Genomic DNA, 20732 nt, shown 5'->3' with positions numbered 1-20732 from the left:
CCTTAGAAAAGAATGGCTCTCTTTCAGGTTCCTGCCACTCTTTCTTAATAGCCTCTACTAGGACCTCATGAACAGGAAAATTCCTCTTTTCCCATTCCCCTAGGCCCTCATACATCTGATCGTGCAATGATAATGGTTTCTTCTCCGTTGATATACCTAGTGTGGTATAAATGGCCCCTAAAAGGTGATCTACCTCTTCTAATGAGAGTTTGTATCAGGATGGCTTCCTGGAATCCCCATCCAGAGCTTCCCCCTCAGAATCTTGGGAGCCAGAAGTTGCACTGTCAGGTTCTTCTTCCACCTCCTCTCTAGGGGCTACTGAAGGACCTGCACTAGTGGAGGGTATTGCCTGAGCTCCTGTTGTTGTAGGAGGAGCAGTCTGAAACTGTGGCATCTGAAACAATTCAAAAAAGTTTTTTAAGGATTCGAACGTACTAGACAATTCTTTAACAGATGCCGCTAGTTCACCCTGCTCTGAAGAATGTTCTTGTACTAGTTTGCTAATCTTTACATAATGGTTTTTCCCAAGAATCTCTAAGGGTAATTTTACAGGAAGGGCACCTCCTTTTTGAAACATGAGAGGCCCTGGTTTTCTCTGTTTTCTGAAAAGACATAAAAAAAAAAAACCCCAACCATTAACACACAGTACCCTTTCCTGCATAATTGCAGGAGTGCAACACTTTCATTCAGGGTTGCCTCACCAGGGGCCCTATGAGTCCACCCTCTGACACCTGAGGGTCTTTAACCTGCTCCCCCCCCCCCTTGCACCTGTCCCACACTAATGATGGGGGGAGGGGGATGGTTCAGGCCAGGGGAGCTCCACCCTAGGTTCCCCTTACCTTAACATGGCTGGAGCTGGTCTCTGCTGGAGCAGTGCGGTCCAAATCCTCTGCATCCACCATCCTCGTGTCACCTCTGGAGCTTTTGCTGTCTCTACAGCATGTACAGCTCCTGTCCAGCCCCATGCCTGGCTCCCATTCAACATTCGCGGGCAGAACCGGAAGCCGCGAACCCGGAAGTGCACGCCCCTTCTGGCCGGATATGACGTAACCCGCCACACAATCTCAATACCCGGCGCGTTCTACTCCACACGCTGCTGGGGGCATGAGACTGCAGGTGCTGCGCTCCACTTCACCGCACTCGGTGATGAAAAGGAAGCCCCCTGACCTCAACCTGCGCTCAGGGATGCGGGGGTGGCAATATCCAGAAAAAGTTTTTCTGACCAGGTTAGTGTTATAACCGCTGCGGGTGTATACACTAACTTTTTCCCCCTGGTCTGTCCTAGGAGTCTCTACTCCTCTTTCAGGACATGCTGCCTAAGCCTCCCTGGCTCTCCTGGCTGGTTCCTGTGGTGTCTCCCCTCTGGAGGAAACACAAATAACTGAGGAGCCAGCAGGAGAGGAGGAAATTTATAGAAGCTGGCGCAGGTGTTTCCAATCAGAGGGGAGGAGCCAATCTCTCAGGTGGCTGTCCTGAAAGACAATTAGGGGAAAATTGTCTGTAGACCTTTGAGACAGAATTGTATCGAGGCACAGATCTGGTGAAGGGTACAGAAAATTTTCTGCAGCATTGAAGGTCCCAATGAGCACAGTTGCCTCCATCATCCATAAATGGAAGAAGTTTGGAACCACTAGGACTCTTCCTGGAGTGGATCGCCTGGCCAAACTGAGCGATCGGGGGAGAAGAGCCTTAGTCGGGGAAGTGACTAAGAACCCGATGGTCACTTTGACAGAGCACCAGCGTTTCTCTGTGGAGAGAGGACAACCTTCCAGAAGAACAACCATCACTGCAGCACTCCACCAACCAGGCGTCTATGGTAGAGTGGCCAGACGGAAGCCACTCCTCAGTAAAAGGCACATGACAGCCTGCCTTGAGTTTGCCAAAAGGCACCTGAAAGACTTTCAGACCATGGAGAAACAAAATTCTCTGGTCCGATGAAACAAAGATTGAACTCTTTGGCCTTAATGGCAAGCGTCATGCCTGGAGGAAACCAGGCACCGCTCATCACCTGGCCAATACCATTCTTACAGTGAAACATGGTGGTGGCAGCATTATGCTGTGGGGATGTTTTTCAGCGGCAGGAACTGGGAGACTAGCCAGAATCGAAGGAAAGATAAATGCAGCAATGTACAGAGACATCCTTAATGAAAACCTGCTACAGAGTGCTCTGGACCTCAGACTGGGGTGAAGGTTCATCTTCTAACAGGTCATCGACCCTAAGCACATAGCCAAGATAACAAAGGAGTGGCTATGAGACAACTCTGTGAATGTCCTTGACTTTCCCAGCCAGAGACCAGACTTAAACCTGATTGAACATCTCTGAAAAAATCTAAAAATGGCTGTGCACTGATGCTACCCTTCTAACCTGATGGAGCTTGAGAGGCCCTGCAAGGAAAAATGGGAGAAACTGCCCAAAAATAGGTGTGCCAAGCTTGTAGCATCATACTCAAAAAGACTTGAGGCTGTAATTGGTGCCAAAGGTGCTTCAACAAAGTATTAAGCAAAGGCTGTGAATACTTATGTACATGTGATTTTTTTTTTATTTTTTAAAAATTTGCAAAGATTTCAAACAAACTACCCCATTATGGGGTATTGTTTGTAGAATTTTGAGGAAAATATTGAATTTAATCCATTTTTGAATAAGACTAACGTAAAATGTGGAAAAAGTGAGGCGTTGTGATTACTTTCTGGATGCACTGTATATTGGTATATCTGTTTAATATCCTATTCATTGTGTGAGAAATTTAGAGCTGTCCTAAGCATACTTTCCTGTTTTATCTCAAGGCGTTCTCCCAGTTCTTATTTTGCGTTACAGAACAATTATTTCCTACTTTCCAATGGAGATGATTAGAACGGTCAGGATTTAGTAGTTTCAGACAACTTGACAGGGATGACACAAAGTCATGCAAATTATGCAGTGTCATTTTACAGGAGGAAATTTATAGCGGAATACATGTCTGCCAAATGAGTGGGCATTTCTCTGAACTTGAATGGTCTCTAAGAGGATGTATTGCAGAGATAAATGGCATATATGACATACACTTTAAAAATATTGTAGCATAAGCATCAACTAAACAGCCAGTAGCATTTTCAGAAAGATCCGCAACAGCAGCCTTCTCCAATGTCAGATTTATTTACCGTATTTATTTTAAGGCTCCTTTCACACTAAGGCGCTTTGCAGGCACTAAAGTGCTAAAAATAGCACCTGCAAAACGCCCTGAAAGAGCCGCTCAGTGCAATCCAATGTGAAAGCCCCGAGGGCTTTCACACTGGAGCGGTGCGCTTGCAGGGCGGTCTAAAAAGTCCTGCAAGCCACATCTTTGGAGTGCTGTAGGAGCGGTGTATTTACCGCTCCTAAAGCGCCCCTTCCCATTGAAAACAATGGGGGAGTGCTCCAAACCCGCCTGCATAGCGCTGCAAAGTGCTGCTGCAGCGGCGCTTTGTGGGTGGTTTTAACCCTTTTTTGGCCGCTAGCGGGGGGTTAAAACCGCGCCGCTAAAACGACGGTATATTTAGTGCCGCTGTACCACCAGCGCCTGCACGCTTCAGTGTGAAAGTAGCCTTAAAGTTACCTAGGTTTAAAAGCCTACACACTTTATAAAACTGGGGGGGGAGATATACTAAACCTGGAGAGCGTAAAATCTGGTGCAGCTGTGCATGGCAGCCAAGCAGCTTCCAGGTTTTATTACCAAAGTTTAATTGAAGAAGCTGAAGTTAGAAGCTGATAGGCTCCCATGCACAGCTTCACCAGATTCTGGGTGCTCCAGTTTTAGTAAGAGCCGGTTCACACAGGGGCAACACGACTTGCAGGCCGACTCTGTGAGGCGACCTGCACACGACTTCAGCGGCGACTTGCAAAATGACTTTTGTATAGAAGTCAATGCAAGTCGCCTGAAGTCGCCCCAAAAGTAGTACAGGAACCTTTTTCTAAGTCGGAGCGCCTTGAGACGCTCCTATTAGAACGGTTCCATTGTACAGAAAGGGATGCAGGCAGCTAAGTCACCCCTGTGTGAATCGGGTCTAAATCAACTCCTGGGCCTCATTTAGCGAATATTTCAAAAACTAATCAGAGTCAAAGCTTTCATTCTGACTTTTTCCCACACAAATCTGAATCCCAATTAATGCTGTTAGGACCAGTCTGTCTATTCTAGTAGGGTAGGGTAAGCATTTGGACTAAAATAGGCCACAACAAACTAGGAGCGAACTGTAATTTGTTTTGGTAATTTCTACTCGACTCCCAAGAGTAGCCCAAATTTGTAGGCCTCATTTGAGATCAGAAAAACACTTTACTGGTATATACTCATACAACTGGCCGGATAAAATAACTCTTTATGCAAGAAATATCAGAGAAATGCAAACAGAGGAAAGATTAAGTGAAACTGCACTAGAATACTCAAGTGGTTTAATCAGTGCATATGGTACACAGTCTAGATAATGTAAATGTCATTTGCTTCAAAATCCAAAACTGGATGTTCTTTGTTTGAGCACCAGACCCCCTTGAATCTCAAAGAGTTCACACAATCCTCCCAAAGCCCCTATCACCTAAGAAAACCACTGCTGAGCGTTCTTTCCTGAACAAGTAATGTCTATGGGACTATGAATAGGGATTTGGTATTATCTCACTGTATAATCACTCTAATGTTAACCAGAACATCAATAAGCATGGGACATGTTTCTCCAATAATTCACTTCCCCAGAACAAAATTCCAGGGTTCACACTGTTCCATGTGTTTTTCATTATTGTATATAAACTGTTTCTTTGCCACATTATCAGAAGTAGCCAGTCAGGAAACACTGCTTAGGGATTGTTCAGTACTGATAGACTTGAGGCATAAATCTTCAACATCTGTCCCTGGAAACATGAAGGCTAATTAGCTATTGTGGTGAAAAATCTGCTCCAGCAACCAGAGCTTACAGCAACCCAAGCTCTCATGCATGATAAAAAAAGCAGCCAATTGATTTAAAACAGTGGCCTCCAAATTGCGGTCAGTGGGCCAGATGCAGCCCCTTGCTTGCCCTTAACCAACCCTTGGGGCATTATTCCTGCCACTGAAACCCACAGTGAGGCACTATTCCTCCCACTGACCCCATGATGGGGCAATATTCCCCCCACCAGTGGGCTCTACCAGTTGAAGTTGCTGTCGATTCTCTCCCTCCAGACATCTCATGGATTTCATACTGCTATGTTGTACTGTAAGCCTATTTATTGGTTGTCTATGGTTGCTCTCTGTCCAATAATGCATTTCTATATTGTTATCTAGAAGTATTGGATGCCACCTTCTTGATAAAGAATTTGTGAAAAAAATATTCCACCCACCAATACCAATGAAAGGGCACTATTCCTCCTCCCACTGACCACAGGGTACTATGTAATATTTGTACTCCCACTGACAACCAAGCCTGTACACTGTACACCAGAGCATTTCCTAATCTCAATGGCCACATTCTGGCCCCCTGAAGTCTGAAGGACAGTAATCTGGCCCATTGTTTAGAAAGTTTGGAGACCCCTGGTTTAGAATGACAGTCCATCCAAAACCAATGTTGTAGGTTGGAGCTGAAGGGCTAAGACATCACCACTTCCTACATATCTTAACCACTTAAGGACCAGCCTCGTTTTGGATTTTAGGTGTTTACATGTTTAAAACAGGTTTTTCTGCTAGAAAATTACTTAGAACCCCCAAACATTATATATGGTTTTTCTTCTAACACCCTAGAGAATACAATGGCGGTCATTGCAATACTTTTTTTTGCACCGTATTTGAGCAGCGGTCTTATAAGCGCACTTTTTTTGGAAAAAATTCACTTTTTTGAATAAAAAAATAAAACAACAGTAAAGTTATCCCAATTTTTTTTTATATTGTGAAATATAATGTTACGCCAAGTAAATTGATACCCAACATGTCATGCTTGAAAATTGCGCCCGCTCGTGGAATGGCGTCAAACTTTTACCCTCAAAAATCTCCATAGGTGACGTTTAAAAAATTCTACAGGTTGCATATTTTGCGCTACCGAGGAGGTCTAGGGCTAGAATTATTGCTCTCGCTCTACCGGTCGCGGCGATACCTCACATGTGTGGTTTGACCACCGTTTTCATATGCGGGCGCTACTCGCGTATGCGTTCGCTTCTGCGCGCGAGCTCGTCGGGACAGAGGGGTTTTAAAAATTTTTTTTTTTATTATTTATTTTACAATATTTTATTTATTTTTACACTGTTTTAAAAAAAAAAAAAAAAAATTGTGTCACTTTTATTCCTATTACACGGAATGTAAACATCCCTTGTAATAGAAAAAAGCATGGCAGGACCTCTTAAATATGAGATCTGGGGTCAAAAAGACCTCAGATCTCATATTTACACTAAAATGCAATTTAAAAAAAAAAAAAAAAAGTCATTTAGAAAAATGACATTTGAAAAAATATGCCTTTAAGAGGCGTGGACGGAAGTGACGTTTTGACGTCGCTTCCGCCCAGCAGTGTCATGGAGACGAGTGAGCGCCATCTTGGCCTCACTCGTCTCCAGACACACCACGGCACAGGACGCGATCGCCTCCGCCGCTACCGACGGCTCCGGTAAGCAGCGGAGGGCACCGGATCGCGGCGGGAGGGGGGGGGGGCCCTTTCCCGCCACCGATAAAAGTGATCTCGCGGCGAATCCGCCGCAGGGACCACTTTTATCTGAAAGCCGGCCGCCGCACGAAAACGGGGATACCGGGGTTATGGCAGCTAGCTGCTGCCATAACAACGATATCACCGTTCAAACTTAGGACGTACATAGTCGTGCGGCGGTCGGGAAGTGGTTAATATGAATGTAAACCCTAACCGGATGACATGTAGTTTGTTAAAGCATTATGTATCATACACAAGTGCAATGTTTTTTTCCTAAAAAACACACTTTTTTTAACATCTCTTCCTATCTCAATGCTGATGATCTAAAGCAGTGGTTCTCAACCCTGTCCTCAAGTACCCCCAACAGGCCATGTTTTGGGAATTTCTTTTAGATAAAATAGCTGTTCAAAATACCAAGCCATTGACTCCCGTCAAGATAAAGGAAAACCTGCAAACATGGCCTGTAGGGAGTTACTTGAGGACAGGGTTTAAAACCTCTGAACTAAAGCATTTTCATCCTATGTCTACATAAACTTGCTCCAGTGGAGGAGCCCAAAGTGCTGGCAAGAGATTCCAGAAGAGGAGGATCAGGGCAGCTCTGTGGGGAGGATCAGGGCAGCTCTGTGGGGAGGATCAGGGCAGCTCTGTGGGGAGGATCAGGGCAGCTCTGTGGGGAGGATCAGGGCAGCTCTGTGGGGAGGATCAGGGCAGCTCTGTGGGGAGGATCAGGGCAGCTCTGTGGGGAGGATCAGGGCAGCTCTGTGGGGAGGATCAGGGCAGCTCTGTGGGGAGGATCAGGGCAGCTCTGTGGGGAGGATCAGGGCAGCTCTGTGGGGAGGATCAGGGCAGCTCTGTTGGGAGCCACTGCACACAGCACGTAAGTATACCAGGTTTGTTATTAAAAAAAACAAAAACCTTTACAATCACTTTAAAGGCTCTAGTCTACTTAAGGCTAGTGTACATGGGTTTTTGAGAGAAGAAACTCATTCTGAAATTAGATTGTGCTTTGCTTCATTTCTCCATACAAGTTAATGTGAAGCAAGGCAAATGTATTGAGATACACGCACTTTAAGATACCAATTAGATAAATTACACAAAATTTGGTCCCAATAGCTCAGCTTCAATTCAACAACTTCCATGGTTAGGCTTGACACATAAATTTACCCTAATGAAAAACAATTCTAATATTGGCGCTGGCATTAATCGCATGAAAAATCTGACAGGCTGGTTGTGTCCAAGTTGATTGATTAACTTGGGTGCAATCAGCCTGCCCATAAATGATTCGAATCTCCCAATCCCTGCTGAACCAGCCGAGATTACTCTATGGTCGGCTCTAGAGCCATGTTCCACTAACAGTCCTGTTATTGGATACTCCCACCCTCCCTCTCCATAGAAGTGCACCTGCCATACATCCAGCGGCCCAATGCAGTGTTTAAATCCAGCCAACAAATTCTTCTTTCCCCTCACCTCACATGCATAGTTGATCCCTATAGACTTCTATGGGGCTGATAGGCCAATGGAAGCCTATGGGAATCAAATGCCCTGGGCCAGTGCAAAGAATATTTTACCATTTTAGCATTTGAACACTGCGACATGCTACAGGATGGTGTCAAGCAGGCAGACGGGGCGGGGCGGGGCGGGGCGTAGTAGGGTTGTTCAATTTATATTGGGTTTTGGGGCCATACATACATTGATATTCTGGCTTTGTGATTCAAATTGGCACTCAGTGAACACTTTTTTTTTTAGGAACTACTGCACACCTGCTTAAGCTGGCCATACACTTCTTGCATTTTGGCTCATCCATGTTGAAACAGCCAAAATTTGAGCTGTGGGAGGCCTTGTTGGCATCACCTAGATGGACAAACTTCGATAAAAAAAGAGAAAAAAAAAAAATCAAAGAAGCCAGGTGGAAAACTGTTAGCTAAACAATGACTACATACTATCAGATGCAATCACTGCTTGGGTATTAAGGCAGTGATGGGCACTGTGGTTATCTGAATACAATAGCCGGCAGAGGAGACTCCTTCATGAAACATATGTGCGTGTGCCTAGCATTATTTATTAACAATGCCTGACTATTGTAAGAGTTGTCTAAATCCAGCACTTGCCAAAACAGGACCACAAAAGGGGTGCCAACAAAACACTGTTAATCAGTGTGTGACTTCAACTGAACGATATGTACAATTACAAGTGAACAGATTACCTTGAAGACTTGCCCAGGTGTAATCCATGGGGTTTAGCTTCAGGGGAGCACCAACAAATCTTGCATAAGCCTGAAAAGTACAGAGAAATAATAATGTAATAGAGATCCAAGAGTACAAAAACGAATGCTGTGCTCACATGCCAACAACAAACCACCGAGAACTGGGGGCAGCAATACACACGTTATTACCATTACTGTAGGCTGGAACCAAACTGTTTAATTAATCAGGTAAAGAGACAAAGAACATGGTCACATTTTGTATTTTTAAAGAACGAATATGCTGCTCTGAAAATGTGATTATTGCATTTCTCAGCTAAATAACATACCCCAGGCCATTGGGAGCTGCTTCACACCTTTTGAATATACAGAACAGGGATATCTGTGATTAACCACTTTACAGAGATTTTTCCATTGGCTATCTGAACGTAGTAAATTAATTAGCATGGGGTGGGGGGGGGGGGGCTTTTTGCCTCAAACTCTTAAAGACCAGCTGTGACTGCCAACAGCTAGCTCTGCCCAAAACAAACCCTCTGCTTTGCTCTTGCGCCCAATCTTTAATTTTCTTTCCTTCCAATGGCAGCACACCTATCATGAACCTCCACCCCCAAGGAACCACTGATATCTTCTAGAAATCTTTAACCTCCTATTTAAGTAAACAGATCCAGATAGAGAGCAGGTTCGTATGCCATCATGGAAAGGCACAAAAAAGAAAAATTTTGGGAAAGCACCAAAATAGCTTTTTTTTTTTTTTCGATGGATTGAGGGAAGCATATTTGTAATTACCTAGCTAGGCAGATGCAACAAAAAGGTTTTTTTCCATTGCTGTTACTGACCTCTGAGAATGCTATTTACCTTGTGGTCTATGGCTTATGAGCTCTAAACAGGTTTCAGGTCAGGGATTCAGAGGGCATTGAAGCTAGGGCTGCAACTAACGATTATTTTCATAAACGATTAAATGGCCGATTATCCAATTAATTGAAACAAAAACCTCAAAAAAAAAAAAAAAAAAAATATTACTGTACAACTAAGTTATGTAAAGGAAAAAAAAAAAAAGAGAATTTATTCTTGATATCTATATACAGTGGTAAATATAAATAAACAACTGTATGGTTAGGGAACAAAATATTTAATTCACTGAGTATAACAGAGGAGATCTATACTCTATTAGAGGTTGAATCTGGTACACATCATTTTTTTTTTTTCTTAGACAAAAATTTTGATCTCTGTGTCTGATGATATGTACCAGATTTAACCTCTAATAGAATATAGATCTCTTCTGTTATTCTCAGTGAATTAAATATTTTGTTCCCTAACCATATAGCTGGTTATTTATATTTACCACTGTATATAGATAAAGAATACATTTTTTTTTTCCCTAAATAAAAATAAAGACCTAAAACGCTGTTTTTCCAGATTTTCAAAAAAGATTGTACTATAATATTATGCGTGACAGACTCCCTTGTCATAGGGAGGTACTGTAGCTTGATACAAGCTACCTGCGCCTGCGTACACAAACACATTTTTCCTCCAAAAGTTTTCTTTTAAGAACGTTTGTTCGATTTTCTAATCATTAGTGGGGTCAAATCAACGTTTGTTTTTTACCACAGTGACTGGAAAATTCGAAGGAGCAGAAAAAGAAAACTTGTCTTGATCGTACAAATTTTCTGACAGTGTATGTGGTTTATGTTCAGAAATTACATTCATTTTAAAATTGAATTTTAAAAGCAAGTGGAATTTTTCGAATGACATTCGTCCATTCATCGAATGTATAAAAGAATTTTCGTATGAATATTCGTACAAATATTCTCGTTCAAAAATCAACACGTGTATGGCCAGCATAAGTAATTTAGTAGCAGCAGCTAGATTTTTGTATCACCTGTCATGATGGGATTACAAAAAATTGCCATTTAGAGTACATTAACAGCAAATAATCATGACTACAGTCAAAGGGATACTGTGAAAAACATTGAAAAGGAGTAATATGTATATATATAAAGTTTATATCATATACTGTATAAAATAAGTCAATAACCCAAAAGTCAGATAGACAGGGTACCGTATTTTAACTGGGAGTCAGACATGAAGCTACATGAAGGGTGGAGAGGGAAAGATAAATCTTTTATACTAACGTACTACTAAAGACTGAAACTTTTTTAATGGATATGATCATTTTTAATATAATGCACAATACTGTTATTTAATTGTAATGCCTTCTATTACCTCCAGTCTATCAGCCTCCAGCTTCTCTGGGTTCAGATGCTGATCTTCCCTGCGCAGAGCCCTTAAAGTGATGGAAAATGTTGGAATTTTCTCTTTTATACAACAACTTTGTTATACTTACCTGCTCTGTGTAAGGATTTTGCACAGAGCAGCCCTGATTCTTCTCTTCTGAGGTCCCCCGTCTGTGCTTCTGGCTCCTCCTGCCTTCAGAGTGCCCCTATAGCAAGGTATAGTATAAAGAGCTCCTATAGCAAGGTAAAAAATCTTCTGCCTTTATAATCACTCACTTCCTTCCCCTGCCCAGGACATGTCCCATGATGCATTGCTCCTCACACATTTATATTCATAAGTTCTCAGGCACTTACTGACATGTATGAACAGTGTACTGAGCTGTATGTGTGCTGCACTGTATTTCCTAATATGTAAATAAAACATGCATTCTGTATGCAGGCCAACTAATCGGCTGATCAACTAATCGATTATGAAAATATTTGACAACTATTTTCATAATTGGTTATGCTGATTAGTTGTTTCAGCCATAATAGAAGCCATTAGCACAACATGAAAGCTGAGCAACTACTGTTTTCAGGAGAGGCAGGCCTACATATTTTATTGAAGCATGATCACGTCATCAAAAGTTAGTGCAACGTTTCGGAGTCACACAAGACCCCTTCGTCAGGCATCTGATTTTTACGTTGCACTAACTTTTTGTGATGTGATCGTGCTGGGACCTGCAGTAGATATAGAGTGCAGGGGGAGGAGCTTTCCGCTCTTCGAGGAGACCCCAAATTAGCAGAGGCATCCTTGGGGCACTTAAAGGAAGGAATCCCTAGTGCCCCGATTATCAGTGAAGATGTCCCTTTAACTATAGCCGGTTATCGAATCTCCTCTCCTTGCGCTGACAGTGTGAGGAAAGGAAGGCTGATAACCGGCTTCTGTTTACATCCTGACCAGCTGTCATTGGACACAGTTGATCACGTGGTAAAGCGCCGCTGTGATTGGCCCTTTACCCCGATCACAAAGCACGCTGCCCAGCAAAGTAAGCCTGCGCTGTAGCCGTCTTTCAGCTATGGCATGGGCAGGAAGTGGTTAAACCACTGTTTTGTTGTAACGCATGTTACTTCTGTTAATAAATGGCACTGCGATGCACTACCAAGGCACCAAAACACACAGTAATGCACTACTGTGTGATGTGTTATTAATATTATTATACAGGATTTATATAGCGCCAAAAGCTTGTGCATCACTTTACAACATGAGGGCAGACAGTACAGTTACAATACAATTCAATGCAGGAGGAATCAGAGAGCCCCACTCATTAGAAGATTACAATCTAAATTGGGAAAAATGTGCAGGTGCATTACTGTGGTTCCTTTCAGTATATGAATCTAATTTGTTATTCATTTAATAAATATATTATTTTATAAAAATAATATAATATATCTGTCATCCATGTACTCCAGTTGCTGGTTGGACCTGTATTACTAGGAAATATTAACATCTGACTTTATCATAAGGAATTTTATGCTGCAGTTGTTCGCAGCTATTCATTTGCTGCAAAGTGTTGCTGCTTCTACTTTGCATGGTGACAGGTACACTTTAAAGCAGGGGCATGTAAGCTTTTCTGAGAAGTCACTGTTCTGATGTACATCATGCACCCACTCAGCTCTCTACATATAGGCAGTAAAAAACTTGTGTTCCCCTTCACTTACATAGGCAAATTCTAGTAACCACAGCAAAAGGTAAACATGTTTGCCAGGTCATTTCCCCAAACCATACTACCAATTACTTCAGCATATAAAAAAAACAACTGTATATATCCTATGCATGACATTACAGCACAGGCCTATAACACTTTACATGGATATGGTCCAATGTAATTACACTGCTATGTTACCCATGTGGTAATGGAAATTTTTTATTCAGAATACTAAATATGCAACTGATTTTACTTTGCTCATAAGAGCTTGATGTTGACCATCTTTCTTTAGTCTAATTAAAAAAAAAAAAATTAAAAATATAAAAAAAAAAAAAAAAAAAAAAAAAAAAATCACAGAAATATTTACAGCAAAACTATGAAGACATTTTAATCAAAGCTGGAAATAATGATTTTGAACACATACGAATCCATTGACACCCCCCAAAAAAAGTTGGGTACCATAATTCGAACTGGCTACCTGGTACTGAAGACTGATGCAGTCTTATTTTTAAACAGCACTGGCCCATTCACACTGAGCATGGGATGAACAAAAATTGTAGAAATAGAGGCTATAAACATGTATCAAAATGACAAAGTATGTCCAGAAATAGACTAGGTTATATGTAGGTTATATAATAAGTACCGTATATACTCGTGTAGAAGTCGAATTATTCAGCCCCTTCTTTGGGGCTGAAAGTGCCCCCTTCGACTTATACTCGAGTCACCGCCGTCTGCCTACATGATCAGCGTGTCATGCAGGCAGACGGCGGCCAACGTGTGCTGCATAGACTCGGCAGCGGCTCTCACTTTTCAAAAGCCGCGCCTCCTCGTCTGTGATAGTCAGTCAGTGTACAGCCTATCACAGACATTCTCTCATCCTCGTCCGTGGTATGAGGATGAGAGAATGTCCATGATAGGCTGACCGCTGACTGCTGGGAAATGGAGTTTTTTGGATGAGGAGGAGGCGCGGCTTTTGAACAGTGAATGGCCGCCGAATACTACACGCTGATCGGTGCAGAGCGGCGCACGGAGGATGCACACACAGACACATGCACACAGGTACATATACACATACATAGGACACAGGTACATATACACATGCACATATACACATGATACATGACACATGATACATGCACAGGACACAGAGAGGTATACAGCTGCAGATGGGCATTGTTGACCCTCTTTTTCACTTGCAGTAGCTGCTGCATTTCTCACCCTCGTCTTATACTCGGGTCAATACGTTTTTCCCATTTTTTTGTGGTAAATTAGGGCCTCGACTTATACTCGAGTATATACGGTAGGTTATATGCAAATCTTGACTTTATCTGTGGTCCAAAGATCCATCATGGGTTGCTGACATCCACCATCAAAATATGGACTGAGACTTAATGGGTATAGATGTCACAAAACTGACATCTGTTCCGCTCAGCTCCGATTCAGCAGGGGATCTGTTCTTGGATACACAAATCAAGTACTTTAGGATTATCTATCTATCTATATACACACACTTTTTTATTATTAATAATTTATAATTATTATAATATTATTAATATATATATATAATATCTGCGCTAGTATAGAATAACCAAAGTAATATGGGAATCCAAAAAATTGTCAAACTACTGTGAAAACAAATATGATGCACTTTTTATGACAATAAATGGTGAAAGAAACTCACATGCAATATTTCTTATAGTGCAAAATAAAAATTGTCGAATAATGAATCCAAAATCCATCCACAGATGAATGACAATATCATGAGATCTTTACATATTCCACTTAGGGACATGCACTCATTGTTTGACCCTCACTACAAAGGTCAAACTTAGCATGAGGAGAAAGCCAGGTCAGATCAATAGCCACTGACGGATGTTCTCAGATAAATGTACACAAATTTCAATGAATCAACGGGCAGGAACACACACACACACATATTATATATATATATATATATATATATATATATATATATTATACACGCGTAATATATACAGTATCTGACAAAAGTGAGCACGCCCCTCACATTTTTGTAAATATTTTATTCTATCTTTTCATGTGACAACAATGAAGAAATGACAATTTGGTACAATGTAAAGTAGTGAGTGTCCAGCTTGTATAACAGTGTAAATTTGCTGTCCCCTCAAAATAACTCAACACACAGCCATTAATGTCTAAACTGCTGGCAACAAAAGTGAGTACACCTCTAAGTGAAAATGTCCAAATTGGGCCCAATTAGCCATTTTCCCTCCCCGATGTCATGCGACTCATTCATGTTACAAGGTCTCAGGTGTGAATAGGGAGCAGGTGTGTTAAAATTGGTGTTATCGCTCTTACTCCCTCATACTGGTCACTGGAAGTTCAACATGGCACCTCATGGCAAAGAACTCTCTGAGGATCTAAAAAAAAAAAAAAAAAAGAATTGTTGCTCTACATAAAGCTGGCCTAGGCTATAAGAAGATTGCCAAGACCCTGAAACTGAACTGCAGCACGGTGGCCAAGACCATACAGCAGTTTAACAGGACAGGTTCCACTCAGAACAGGCCTCACCATGGTCGACCAAAAAAGTTCAGTGCCCGTGCTCAGCGTCATATCCAGAGGATGTCTTTGGGAAATAGACGTATAAGTGCTGCCAGCATTGCTGCAGAGGTTGAAGGGGTGGAGGGTCAGCCTGTCAGTGCTCAGACCATACGCTGCACACTGCATCAAATTGGTCTGCATGGCTGTTATCCCAGAAGGAAGCCTCTTCTATAGATAATGCACAAGAAAGGCCGCAAACAGTTTGCTGAAGACAAGCAGACTAAGGACATGGATTACTGGAACCATGTCCTATAGGCTAATGAAACCAAAATAAACTTATTTGGTTCAGATGGTGTCAAGTGTGTGTGGCGGCAACCAGGTGAGGAGTACAAAGACAAGTGTGTCCTGCCTACAGTCAAGCATGGTGGTGGGAGTGTCATGGTCTGGGGCTACATGAGTCCTGCCGGCTCTGGGGAGCTACAGTTCATTGAGGGAACTATGAATGCCAACATGTACTGTGACATACTGAAGCAGACCATAATCCCCAACCATCGGAGACTGGGCCGTATTCCAACATGATAACGACCCCAAACACACCTCCAAGACGACCACTGTCTTGCTAAAGAAGCTGAGGATAAAAGGTGATGGACTAGCATGTCTCCAGACCTAAACCCTATTGAGCATCTGTGGGGCATCCTCAAACAGAAGGTGGAGGAGCGCAAGGACTCTAACATCTACCAGCTCTGTGATGTCGTCATGGAGGAGTAGAAGAGGACTCCAGTGGCACCCTGTGAAGCTCTGGTGAACTCCATGCCCAAGAGGGTTAAGGCAGTGCTGGAAAATAATGGTGGCCAGACAAAATATTGACACTTTGGGCCCAATTTGGACATTTTCACTTAGGGGTGTATGCACTTTTGTTGCCAGCGGTTTAGACATTAATGGCTGTGTGTTGAGTTATTTTGAGGGGGCAGCAAATTTACACTGTTATACAAGCTGTACACTCACTACTTTACATTGTAGCAAAGTGTAATTTCTTCAGTGTTATCACATGAAAAGATAATAAAATATTTACAAAAATGAGGGGTGTACTCACTTTTGTGAGATACTGTATGTGTGTGTGTGTGTGTGTACAGGGGTACTATATACATTATATATGAGCAGGGATAATATATATGTAGAAGGAGATTAAATATCTTCTTCTACATATATATTATCCCTGTTCATATATACTGTATATATTACCCCTGTACACACACACACACACACACACACACACAGCAGGTAAAATAAGTATTGAACACGACACCATTTTTCTAGGTAAACATATTTCCAAAGATGCTATTGACATTAGATTACATTTTTACCACGTCGGTAACAACCCATGCAATCCATACATGCAAAGAAACCAAAACAAATAAGTTCAGATATTAAGTGATGTGTAATAAAATGGAACGACACAGGGAAACAGTATTGAACACATGTAGAAAGGGGTGGTGCAAAAAAGGCATGGAAAGACAAGACACCAGTTGAAATGTATCAGTAATTAGAAAGCAATCCTGTCCCTTGTCAGTGGAAAATTAATATCAGCTGGTTCAGTCTCAACTGATGGCCTAAAAAAGGTGTCTCATTACCAAGGTGTCACACAAGAAACATCTCATGATGGGTAAAAGGAAAGAGCTCTCTCAAGACCTTTGCAACCTGATTGTTGCAAAACCTACTAATGCCATTGGTTACGGAAGGATTTCTAAACTTCTGAATGTTGCAGTGAGCACTGTTGGGGCCATAATCCAGAAGTGGAAAGAACATAAATTTCACCATAAACCGGCCACAACCAGGTGCCCCTCACAAGATTTCTGATAGAGGCGTGCAAGGACCACTTGTGGAGAGCTTCAGAAAGACCTGGAATTAGCATGTTTGTTTCAAAGAAATCAATAATGCATTCCACCACCATGGCCTGTATGCATGCTCACCACGCAAGACTCCATTGCTGAAGAAAAAGCATTTTGAAGCTAGCAAAAGGGGACACTCAAGAGAGCACAGACAGACGGGCTGCGCACCCCACAAGATGCATAAGAAAAACACGGAACCCCCTAATGGGGCTTTAATGCAGCCAATAATGTCAAGTTCAGAAGTGAATAAATGTTCAAAAATAGCTTTATTGGTATAAAAAATATATAACGGGAGTAAGTTCTGACATTAAAAGTCAAGACATGAACTGGAGTACAGTATTGGATAAAAAAAAACAGACAATGCCCACAATCGGGAACAGTGTACAGTACAGTATATCCAGTACAACAAGATCAAATATAATACTGACACGTTTCGACTTTGGCTGGGTCTTCTTCAGAGGATAGATGGTTAGCAGCAGTCAAAAAAGAGTTCCCGATGATTGTGAATGGTCATAGTATGAAAATTGTAACCCTTCCTATATCCTTGACTTCCCAGGTGGTGGGCCGGTTCCCCGAAGAGCAGGTATCAAGCCAGCATGCCTTGCAAGAGATCACACATAAGCTACCCCCCGAAGGAAATCGGGGAGGGCAGGGGGCATGCACTGCACTTATTAATAGGGGCACAGATGCACTGACTCAAGATGCCAAGGATTCGGTCAGTCAGAGGGATTGCAGCATGAGTGCTTTCCACAGGATCAAGAGGGTGTCAGGGGTTCATGTCTTGACTTTTAATGTCAGAACTTACTCCCTTTATATATTTTTTGTACCAATAAAGCTATTTTTGAACATTTATTCACTTCTGAACTTGACATTATTGGCTGCATTAAAGCCCCGTTAGGAGGTTCCGTGTTTTTCTTATGCATGTTGAAGCTAGTTTAAAGTTTGCTGCACAACATTTAGACAAGCCTGTGAAATAATGGGAAAATACAGTCTGGTCAGATGAAACCAAAATTTAACGCTTTGGATGCCATAATACATACCGTGCTTGGAGGTCAAATGGCACTGAAAATCACCTCAAAAACACCCCAATACCAACAGTGAAGTTTGGAGGTGGGAACATCATGATATGGGGCTGTTTTTTAGCATATGGTACTGGCAAACTTCATATCATTGAAGGAAGGATGAATGGAAAAATGTACTAAGACATTTGGGATAAAAATCTGCTGCCATCTACCAGCATGATGAAGATGAAACGAGGGCGGACATTTCAGCAAGACAATGATCCCAAACAGAAAGCCAAGGAAACTCTCAATTGGTTTCAAAGAATGGCCCAGACAATCCCCTGACTTGAATTAATATGGAAAATCTATGGAAATAACTAAAGATCAGAATCCATAGAAGAGGCCGACAGAACCTTCAAGATTTGAAGACTGTGTGGAAGAATGGGCCAAAATTGCACCTGAGCAATGCACGAGACTAGTTTCTCCATACAGGAGGTGTCCTGAAGTGGTTGTTACCAACAAAGGATTTTGTACCAAAGTATAAAAAAAAAAAAAAAAAAAATGTAAAGCGAGGTTCCAACCAAAAATAGAACTTCCGCTTTTCTGGTTCCTCCTCCCCTCCGGTGTCACATTTGGCACCTTTCAGAGGGGAGTGGGGGAGCAGATACCTGTCTAATACACTTCCACTTCCAGGGATGGATCACTGCAAATTGCATCTGCACCATGTCCGGCCCCTCCTCCGCCCCCCACTGTTTTCTCAGAGACACACAGGTCCGAGAAGACAGCAGGTACCAGTCAGGACGCGCACACGACTCGCGCATGCGCAGTAGGGAACGAGGCTGTGAAGCCTCAAGGCTTCACTTCCTGATTCCCTTACTGAAGAGGTCGGCGCCTCCACCCAAGGGACAGATCGGCTTTGGGTGAGGACATCGCGGGCTCCCTGGACAGGTAAGTGTCCTTATATTAAAAGTCAGCAGCTGCAGTATTTGTAGCTACTAACTTTTTCGGCAGAACTCCGCTTTAAGTTAGCGTGTTTAATACTTTTTCCCTGCGTCTTTCCATTTTATTACACATCACTTAATATCTGAACTTATTTATTTTGGTTTCTTTGTATGTATGGACTGCATGGGCTGTTACCGACCTGTGGTGAAAATGTTCATGTCAATAGCACCTGTAGAAATATATTTACATAGAAAAAGGATGACGTGTTCAATACTTATTTTAGTGTGTGTGTGTGTACACACAGGGATAATATATGTGTGTATACTATATACAGATATGTACAGGAATACTATATAGGTAAAGGGAGACTCTATTGTACAGATGTGTCCCGGGATGATGGTGTTGCAGTGCACAGCTCTCACTATCTATGACCTTGGTCGGATCACTTTGTGCTCTCGGGGTGTCCCGGTTGATCGGAGGGCTGGCAGTGTTGTGCACACCATGAGCCGGGACACCGATCACACATCCGCGCACATCTCTTACCAGGACCACCAGGCTCTCCGGGTGTACGGAGGGCAGGCCCCAGTCTCCGCCCCAGAACCTCAGCTCCATGTCACGAATCTCCCCTCCCGGCAAACCGGCTGCAGCAGCGGAGCGTCAGCCCGGAATTTCCTGCGGAGACTCACAACACGGTCATCCCTGGTGGGCGGAGCCCAATGAGTCCAACACGGAGCCGTGTAGTCCCGCCCACTACGGGGAAGCCGTCGGGATGAACGTCACACAGATAGAAGCCACGCCCCAAGGATTGACAGCCAGCACACCGGGACCGCCCACTGCTCCGCTATAGGTTCCATATAATGATATCACGTTGTCATACATGACGTACTGCGAGGAAGCCGTGTGCCTGCACAGTGGATGGGATACATAGGAGACTGTCATTGCCACTCCCCCAGACCTCTAATAAACTACATCTAAAGCCAATCACTGAAGCGGGGTTGCCAACCTCCCGCAGCATTTTTTACTGACAAAACCTGGGACATTTACTGACGGAGCACATTTTTTTTACTGACAACCTGAGAAATTACAGAACTTCTATTAAAACTAACACAGTGACTATTTGAACAGTATAAACATGATGTGGAAACACTGACAATACCTATAACAAAGTCATTTGCTTGATTTACACTTAAAAAGTCAGCACAGCATGAAATTATCAGCCCCTGATATTTACTGGCAGTTGTAAAAAAAAATTTCATTTTTACAAACTGTCAGTAAATTTACTGGCGGTTGGCAACCCTGCACTGAAATCTTCTCTGTAACAAATCAATGTTACTTCAAAAGTTACTTTCAATCTTTACAAAGTTTTCGTTTGCATTAAAAATACATGGTGATCTTGTGTTGTTCAGCTACTTCCTGTCATGAGAGGTGACAACTGTCCCCCAATACTACTAATATTCTGATCTGAGCCTACCTTAAAGAGGTGTTACACCCCCCCCCCCCCCACCACCACCACGAACTATTAAAAGTCAGCAGCTACAAATACAGTTTTGGGACAAGGTCATCCAGTGCCCAGGGCGAAGATGCCAAACAGCACCCCCCCACCCAGGCGGAGCAGCAGGAGGGGTGGGGTCAATAATGATGCACACAGCGCGCCT

At 42.7% G+C, this 20732-nt stretch overlaps 1 protein-coding gene across 3 annotated transcripts in view; it reads right to left on the bottom strand.

Moving 5' to 3' along the window:
- MTX3 (metaxin 3) overlaps positions 1–19855 on the bottom strand; it is a 76082-nt gene extending 56227 nt beyond the window's left edge. For all 3 annotated transcript variants that reach the window (XM_073623689.1, XM_073623696.1, XM_073623685.1), the window contains exons 1-2: positions 19621–19855; positions 8807–8876 (exon numbers count right to left, since the gene is read on the bottom strand). In XM_073623689.1, coding sequence (XP_073479790.1) covers positions 8807–8876; positions 19621–19689 — 139 coding nt within the window. In that variant the 5' untranslated portion in view covers positions 19690–19855. The remainder of the gene's footprint in view (positions 1–8806; positions 8877–19620) is intronic.
- Positions 19856–20732: the final 877 nt, after the last annotated feature.

The sequence above is a fragment of the Aquarana catesbeiana genome, linkage group LG01 (genome assembly GCF_042186555.1).
Source record: "Aquarana catesbeiana isolate 2022-GZ linkage group LG01, ASM4218655v1, whole genome shotgun sequence".
NCBI classification, from domain to species: domain Eukaryota; kingdom Metazoa; phylum Chordata; class Amphibia; order Anura; family Ranidae; genus Aquarana; species Aquarana catesbeiana.
Note: the sequence above shows the minus strand (reverse complement) of the source record. Positions and strands in the feature narration are given on the sequence as shown.